Consider the following 8816-nt stretch of genomic DNA (forward strand, 5'->3'; position numbering starts at 1 on the left):
TTTCATTGTCATCTTCATGACCCTGTGAGGTAGTAGGCTATCTCCATGCTATAGATGAGCATATGGAGGCCCAGTATTCCAACTGTTTAACTTGAGCTAGGATTCTAGCCCAGATTTGACCTCCAAAGCTCACGCCCCTAACCATTATATTTCTGTTCCTCAGCATGACCTCCACTCTCCATCTCCTCACCCCACAGTAGCCCACAACCCAGCCATACCCAACACACCTTACCCTTTCATGTTTCTGTTTTGTCCTGTCAGCCTTGTGAACTTCAGAGCCTAGATCAAATGCCACCTTCCTAAATTCCTCAGGTGGAACTGCTTCTCATCAGCTTGCCTACATCATTTTCCTGAATCTCGATTGTATTTTTTACATTGGTGTTAGTTTGGCTGCATTTACCACTGCAGCTGGGGCCAGACAAGGGCTTAGGTATTAAATAGTACCAGACAGGTAGTAAGCACTGAAATAATTGTTCAATAAACAGCTGTCAGAGAATGTACTCCTTAAGAACAGGCTCTGTCTCATTGACTGTTGTATTCTCTGCACATAACATAATGCCTGGCTCATAGCTAACACTTGCTTGTTGAACAACTGATTGTAGAATCTGTACTCTAAGAGCTCACAGTTTAATGAGGAAAGAGATTTATGTTCATTCATTCAACGTCCAGCAAATGTTTGCTGTCACTCTGACAGCAGTGATTCCCAACACAGGCCGCTTCTGCTTCTGTGTTATTAGGGTGTTAATAAGTTTTTAACATTGAATCAAGGTAATACTAAGAAAGAGAAACTACTACTTAATGATTAATAAACTATTTATTTAGGCAGGAATACATATAGTCATCATTGCCAGACTTAACATGAGAGCTGAAATGTTCGATCCAATTTTCCTTCCCGGATAAGTTTTTCTTTCCTATCCTGTATAGACAGAAAAAAAGTACATTAAAAACAATATATTCTGCCAGTTGGCTATATTAGCTAAAAATAAATAATAAAAAGACAAGAAAAACTGCATTTTGGCACAACCCATGGTACAACTGACAAACAGAATGAAACACTCCAAACCTAACTGCAATCCCACTGTCTAAAGCCCAGGGAGTGTGCGAAGAAATAGTAATCTAAGGAACTAAAGAGACAGTAAGAAAATGCTCCTATTCAAAAACATCTTACTCACATTTTAGTCATTAGAAATATATTATCCCACTTAAAAGCATACACTGACAGCAAAATGCAAACACTTTCTGGGAAAATGTGGACTACCTTTCTGCTAAGTAGATCATTTACCAGATAATCAAAATACACGAGCTCTAATGGGAAAGCAGATGGGCCAGTTAAAGACAAAGCTAGATGAGTGGGCTCCAGTGGCAACACAATCCTGGGGGCTGCAGCTCAGGCTTTAGTACCAGATGTGGAACAGTTTGGTGCCAAAGATCAGCTTGACTTTCTCTACAATCATATACCCAGGCTGCTGACGGCAGCTATTCCCCACAGGCAGCTTGTGCGTCTCTGTCCCTAGAGTATTAATAGGTTTTAACATTAATTCGCAAAATGTGACCAACGTAAACAGAATTCACACAAACAGGAAACGCACTAAATGATTTATGTATTCTGCTAATACTTCACCCAATAAACATCATCTTTTTTAAAAACAAATGAACTAAGAAAAATAGACAAAGGTAACTGAAAACTTTGTTTTAACTCCTGCTGGAAAGGAATAAAGATAAAAGAAGAGAGGAAGGGAAGGCAGCGTACAGCCCCAAGGTGGGAGGGGCACTGGAGGAGAAGGAGCTGCAGCTGGCCCCTAGCGAGGGACCCTGTCACTCAAATACTAAACATCTGGTCTGAATACTTACCCTGTCAGCTTTGATAATACAATACAGGAAGATGAGGGGCCCGATTCCAAACACAGCTCCCAGGAGTGAGTTTTTAGGAGTGGGTCTGAAATTAGGATAGACATTTGTTCTTGCATAGGACCAACGAAGCAAGGCAGGATTTTCCTAAAATTAATGAAAACAAAAAGCTATGGAGCTTAAGAAGGATCACATTGAGAAACAAATTCATAGGGACTTCTGTGAAGGAGCACAGACACATTTTGTTCTCTAGAACAGTTAAGGGTATATCATGAATACTCCTAAACAGTTTCAGGAAAGATCTTTCATTTCTGGTGTTTTTCGAATTCTGATGATCGTGTTCAAATCCTCCAGTATGTAGAAGGCTCATATCACCAATTAGCTTTCTGTTTACTTAAGAATCCTAATCTTTAAACTGTCATAGAAGCCACTTTTTCTCCTTTGTCATTTTTATCTATTCTCCTCTGGACTGTTCTTAGCTTCATTGTCAAGTGTGACCATCAGAACCATGCAGTATTGCCAATGAAGAGAAACAGATTTCATATGCTCTACCATGCTTTGTATTTTGTTTCCAGGATCCTTTCTAATGCTATTACCAAAATAGTCTTTCCAGGCTACAAATAAGCTGTAGGAAAATGAAGGAGGGGGTAGGCTAGCTGAACTGTAAGTTTTTTAAGCTGACTTGACTGATATTTTAAAAGCATTAATTCAGACATTTCACACTATTAAAAGTTTTGTAGAAAGGTCAAAGTTGTTAAAGAAAAATAATCAGACTGTCTTGGTTAAGAAAATAATTGTCCATTTTCATATATTTATACTAGAATAACTATCCATGAACAGCAAATCTACCCACAAAAACATAATTAAATTTAATTAGCTAAATGCCCAAGTGATTTTACAAAATTAGTCTCCCCAATTAACTGACAGATAAAAATAAGCACATAAAATCAGCTTTCAGACTTTAGTATATAACGTGCATATTCAAGGTCCTAACCAACATCAAGAAGTCATGATTTGTAGAACTAAAATAATTTCACAGTCATATTTCAAACTAAATTACAACAATTTTATCCTGAGATAATCAGCTGCAGCTCAGAAGTTTTAAAAACAAAAAAACAAAAAAACCTTATAATGGAAATGCTCCTGGTTCCTTTCAGTCAGACTGAAATTCCTCAAGGGTGTAAGCACTCACTACTAGATACAAAGTCCCAAAATATCTTCTGCTGTTCTAGAAACTATTGATGTTATCACACCACATTAAAATGAAAGCACATGCAAGTTTTCTGCAGCATTGTTTATTATTATGCCTATACTGCCAACAAGAAGAAAGAGGGTAAAGACACAGATGTAGGTCCAAGAGGATGTTAAAGCTCAATAGCTGAAAGGATTAATGCATCTATTTTTACATCCTTTCTGCTATAAATGTATTTGAATGACTATCAAATGGCAGACTTCTCAATCTGCTAGTCACCTCTCTGTGCTTTAATATCTGCCAGATCTGTCTTCCAGAAACAGACATTTCATTTCATAAAAATACCAATTGCCCCATGAACATAGTTCATTAAGCCCAGTAATGTTACTAAGAGAGGTTCCAAAAGACACACTAGGAAGAGTTTTCCTCCTCTGACATCACTAAAAGTCCAGTGGACTCTCAGTAGCATCTGACATGGTGAAAACTCCTGGAAATCATTTCTTCACTTGACTTCCAGGCCCACACCTGTTTGGATTTCCTGCCAACTCTATGGCCATTTTCTCTTCATCTCTTTGCTCTTTTCCTCCACATCTCCCCAATCTTTTAATATTGGACCTCGGACCTTGCTGGTCTTTCCTATCTACACTTACTCCCTTGACAGTGTCAAGGGAGTAAATAATCTTTAAATAATCTATCTAAAGGCTGATGATTCCCAACATTTTACCTCCAGCCCTGTAACTCTACCCTGAACTCCAGACTCAATATCCAACCAACTGCTCAACTCTGACATACGGTCTATCAGGCGTCTAAAATGTCACATATCCCAAACTGATTTCCCAATAGTCTACTCCACCTCCATACCTTCTCCTCTCACATTCCTGTGTTTCTTAGTAAAAGGCAACTTCATTCTTAAAATCACTTAGGTCAAAAACCTCGGAGTCATCCTTGACTCCTCTTTCATACACCACATCCAGTCTATCAGCAAACTTGGTTGGCTCTACTTTTAAAATACACCCAGAATCTACCATTTCTCACCGCCTTCTGCCACCACCCTGGTAGCCACTATCAACAGATTGGATTACTACAAAAGCCTCCTAGTCTCCCTGATCCTGTCCTTTTCCCCATAGTCAATTCTCAACTAAGCAGCCAGAGAACTTGTTAAGTCCAGATCACGAAATTCCCTATTCAGTAAAAGTCCTTACAATGACCTACAGGTCTGGTGTGATCTTGTCCCACTCTGCCCTCACCTTTCTCCACTTTAATCACAATGGTCTCTCCAGTGTTTTTCAATTAACCTGACACTCTCCTGCCTAAGGGCCCTTGCACTTGCTATTCCCTGATGCTACTTTCCTAGAGAGCTAGGTCCCTCACCCCACTTCTTTCAGATCTTTATTCAGATATCACCTTCAAACAGAGGCCTTCCCTGAGCCTAAGACTGTAGCTACCTCCCTCCCCTACTACTCACTCACACTCCAAATCTCCCCTGCTTTTTTTTTTAAATCATTTACCACTACCTAATATGTTAAATGATTTTAATTGTTTAACTTGTTTCTTGTCTCCCCTACTAGAAAGTTCGTTCTACAAGGACATGAATTTTTGCCTGTTTTGATCTCCATTGTTATCTTGGCATGTAAAATAGGGCCATAATAGACCCTGAGCAGTTATTTACTGATTCCATCAATCATTCTTAAAGAGTAGCAAGATGGCCGGGTGCAGTGGCTCAAGTCTGTAATCGCAGCACTCTGAGAGGCAGAGGCAGGAGGATCACTTGAGTTCAGGAGTTCAAGACCAGCCTGGGCAACATGATGAAACTCCATCTCTATAAAAAATACAAAAAATTAACCGGACGTGGTGGCGCATATCTGTGGTCCCAGATACTTGGAAAGCTGAGGTGGGAGGACAGCTTGAGCCCAGGAGGCAGAGGTTGCAGTTGAGCCGAGATCGCAACACTGCACTCCAGCCTGGGTAACAGAGTAAGATCCTCTCTCAAGAAAAAAAAAAAAAATTAGGCAAGACAATTTACATGTATTGATTAATGAATGATAGTGTCACACACTCATTTAATCAACAAAACCAAAGAGACTGGTAGTATTACCTCTATTTACACATGAGAAAATTGAAACTACCCTGAGGCATATAGCTAGAAGATAGAAGATCTTGGTTTCAGTTTCAGGTCTGACTGAGGCCTTATTCTCTTTTAATGCATCACACTAACACATCAAACCCAATCATGTGAGTTTGTAATAAATGTGTCTTTCTGTACCCTCTTCCCAAGTTAACAAGGTTCTGGCTGGAGACAGTACAGCCTACTAGTTAAAAGCAGACGCTGTGGGTTACACAAACCAGGGTTACAATTTTGCTCTATCACCTGCTAAAGGGGCACCTCTATATGACCTACTTGTCCTTCCCACGTTGTCTTCTCATCTGTAAAATGGGGACAGTAGTAGAGCTTAATTATCCAAATAGTTGTGATATGTAAAGTTTACCACAGTGCCTGGCACATTGTAACTTTCATTCAATCCTCATAACTTCCCAAAATTCCAAAACACCAACGCAACGTGTGGGAAATGTCCTGTTCTGTTAACATCGTATTTGACCTATTTAGCTCCTGTATAGAAAACTATCTGATAGAAGCATACCTGTTAATTACCAGTTTACTGGGCATATACTATGTGCTGGGAATGTTACACAGACTATCTTATTTAACCTCATAATTCTATAAAGAATGCACATCATTTATATATGAAATCAGGAAACTATAATTCAGAGGAGTTAAAGTTGCCCAAAGTAATAGAGTTAGCCAATGAGTAGTGCTTTGGGTTCTGACTCCAAAGCCTAGAACTTCAACAAGCTGCAGGGTCTTTAAAAGATGCAGGCTGAAGGAATCACTGTATTCTCATCAGGAGAGAGCAGTACCCCTATGAGGTGTGAACTGAAAAGTAAACATCAGCTCTTTAAAATTTTTTATATATATATGCATATATATATAGAGAGAGAGAAACATTTTCTGAACACGCCTTACGAACTAGGCACTGTGTTAGGCCAGTCACACGCTCTCATTTAATCCTAACAGCCTGATAAAAGAGTAAGCACTATATTACGCCCATTTTGCAGACAGAAAATCGAGGGAGGATAAGCAGAGTGAGTAACTTTCTTAAGGTCACGCAGGCAGGAAGTGATCAAGGATTCAAACCCAGCCAGGTCTGACTCCAGAGCCGGTCCTCTCGAGGGCCAAGCTCTGGCAAAGGTGAAAGGGTAGTGAGTTGGCTAGGCCTTGAAGAAGACCTGCGTCTGCGATACTGATCGGGAACGGTGGCCGACACATTGCGTGGTCTCTCTCGGTCTCTCCCAGGACTCGGACCCTATTCCCGCCCGGCAGGCCCCGCACTCACGATGAGCCCTCGGCGGTTGGGATCGTTGTACTGAAGTAAGTACTCTCGTTTCAGCCGGGCTCTTATAGCCAACCGCTCGGCTTGCGCCCGCCGGGTTTCCGGAGATGTGTCGTATTCAGCTGGGTCGAGGCTCTCGGGCAGAGTGGCCAGGTGCGACGGCTTATACTTTGAGGTCGACATCTTGGCGACCCAGGGCACAACTGCGCCTGCGCGATTCTGAGGCCCTTTGTCTTTATGCGGACCTTCAGCTTCAGGAAGTGCGCCTGCGCGTTAGCAGAGGTTAGCGATGGCGTTAACAAGGAGCTCCGCCTCTTTCTCCTACCTTCCTGAACACGGCCGTGTTCGCTCAGTGATATGCGCATGCGCGAAGTCCTCTTCTCGCATTTCGCCCTGTCCCACCGCCGCTCCCTACCTACTCATCTGTCACTCGGCTGCTTCTTCCTAGCAGCCTTGTCTCTACTGACACAACCAGGGCCTATTATGTAAAGTTGAGCTGTGTGGGACTAGCTGTGGAGTCAGAAGTCCGGGTTTTCAGTGTGGGTCTAACAGTGCTGTGTCACTTGGATAAGTCACTTAACGTGTCTGAGTTTCCTTTTCCTTATCCTGGAGATAATGACTCCTGTCCACCTAGCAAAGTTGTTGCGAGGATTAAATAAGCTAACAAATAGATTAAGCAGAACAGAATTCCCTACCCAAGAAGAAGAGAATAAGCTTTTCTGTACGTTACCATGCTAGATTCATACAACATTAAGTGTAAGCTTATTTTTCACAGGTAAGAAATATTGATTAATAGGACAAATGATGTTATAAGAGAAATGTTGCCTGACTGACTATAGAAGGTCAGGAAGAAAATTAGGTATTGAATAAAGCTCATGAGGAAATCATCTTAGTTAAAATACTAAAACCTCTTGCCTAAAATCCTTAGCACTCTTCAGATGCAAAGAATTAAAAACATAAAGATGTGAAAATACTCATAGGGGCATTGTATCTTATTGTAAAAGACGATCTGGGGCGAAAACTGAAGTAATTGGAAATAAAACCTTCTCTATCCTTGCTGTCCTTCCCTCTCCCCCAATTACCAAGGAGAAAAAGCAACTTCAAGTTTCACAGCAGGGTCTTTGGGTTTCCCTCCTCAGGGGAAAAAATGTAAACAATATTTCCATAACTCGGGCAAAGAAAGATGGATCAAAAGAGAGCCCAGCTTGGCTGAAATGTCTGGAGGCATGTAGGTATGTTGGAAAATGGTTGCTAGAAAAGGGACCTAGAAAGTGTTGGCGTTTGAAATGATGAGAAGCAGCACTGCTGTCAAATTTATTCAACATTTTAATACTGTTTTAAAATGTTTATTAAGCACCCACCGCGTGAAGCACACAGCACACTAGTCAGTGTTAAGTCAGTCTTCTAGGCTCAGTGGGGGAAATCCAGACAAAATGGAAGATGAGGTGTTTGTCTTCCAGGTGCTGACAATCAAGCAGTACAGAAAGAACGGGCAGAAATGGTAATATTTGCAAAGTAGTCTAATGTCCAGATGAATATAGAGCAAAATGGACTCATGAGAATGCAGACTGAGGGAATGTAGAATAAATGAACACAAGACGAGTTACTCAGACTCAATTTTAAAGGAGAAAACAAAAAGGAAATTCTGACTTGTTCAAAGGTGTTTTGAAATATTAAGAAAATAATACAATATGAAAAGCAGGAGCAGGTTATAAAATTCTAAAGACTACATAAAGTTTCAGAAAGCTGTGTAGATTAGACACGGATCTAGGAAGGAGAGCATGTAAAAACAATAAAAGGATAAAGGAATGAGTCCAGCGAGTACGAACTGACGCGGGGCAGGCGAGCCCCAAAGTGGGGCTTAGGCAGCCCGGGTACTTGGCTTTGCCGAGGAAAGAATTCAAGGGCAACCCGGAGGTAGAAGAAAACAATTTTATTGAAGAGGCGGTGTTCCAGCTTTGGTGGTGTCACAGCCGTGACTGCTCCTGTAGAGTAGAGCCACCTCATAGGCAGAAAGCACCAGCTCAGACCAGCTTTCAGTCACATCTATACCCACATTTATTACCACTTTTAATAACATGCAGATTAAGAGGCAGTTTGGCCGGGCACGGTGGCTCATGCCTGTAATCCCAGCACTTTGGGAGGCCAAGGCGGGCGGATCACGAGGTCAGGAGATGGAGACCATCCTGGCTAACCCGGTGAAACCCTGTCTCTACTAAAAATACAAAAAATTAGCCGGGCGTGGTAGCCTGTAGTCTCAGCTACTCGGGAGGCTGAGGCAGAAGAATGCTGTGAACCCGGGAGGCGGAGCTTGCAGTGAGCCGAGATAGCACCACTCCAGCCTGGGCGACAGAGCGAGACTCCGTCTCAAAAAAAAAAAAAAAAAA

General features: G+C 41.5%; 1 protein-coding gene across 1 annotated transcript; it reads right to left on the reverse strand.

Moving 5' to 3' along the window:
- Nucleotides 1-795: 795 nt before the first annotated feature.
- Nucleotides 796-6687, reverse strand: NDUFB4 (NADH dehydrogenase (ubiquinone) 1 beta subcomplex, 4, 15kDa). Its single transcript, XM_011971611.1, has 3 exons — nucleotides 6433-6687; nucleotides 1852-1995; nucleotides 796-916 (listed from the first exon to the last, which is right to left on the reverse strand). Exons 1-3 carry the CDS (start codon nucleotides 6610-6612, stop codon nucleotides 854-856), a joined length of 387 nt encoding a protein of 128 aa, XP_011827001.1. The 5' UTR covers nucleotides 6613-6687; the 3' UTR covers nucleotides 796-853.
- Between the last annotated feature and the right edge of the window lie 2129 nt (nucleotides 6688-8816).

Source organism: Mandrillus leucophaeus, unplaced genomic scaffold, assembly GCF_000951045.1.
Source record: "Mandrillus leucophaeus isolate KB7577 unplaced genomic scaffold, Mleu.le_1.0 Scaffold123, whole genome shotgun sequence".
Lineage (NCBI taxonomy): Eukaryota > Metazoa > Chordata > Mammalia > Primates > Cercopithecidae > Mandrillus > Mandrillus leucophaeus.

Coding starts and splice junctions, on each gene's coding strand:
- NDUFB4 (XM_011971611.1), bottom strand. CDS start 6,612: ATGTCGACCTCAAAGTATAAGCCGTCGCACCTGGCCACTCTGCCCGAG. Junction 1,996..6,432: donor CCAACCGCCGAGGGCTCATC/GTGAGTGCGGGG, acceptor CATTAATTTTAG/GAAAATCCTGCCTTGCTTCG. Junction 917..1,851: donor GTATTATCAAAGCTGACAGG/GTAAGTATTCAG, acceptor CTGTCTATACAG/GATAGGAAAGAAAAACTTAT.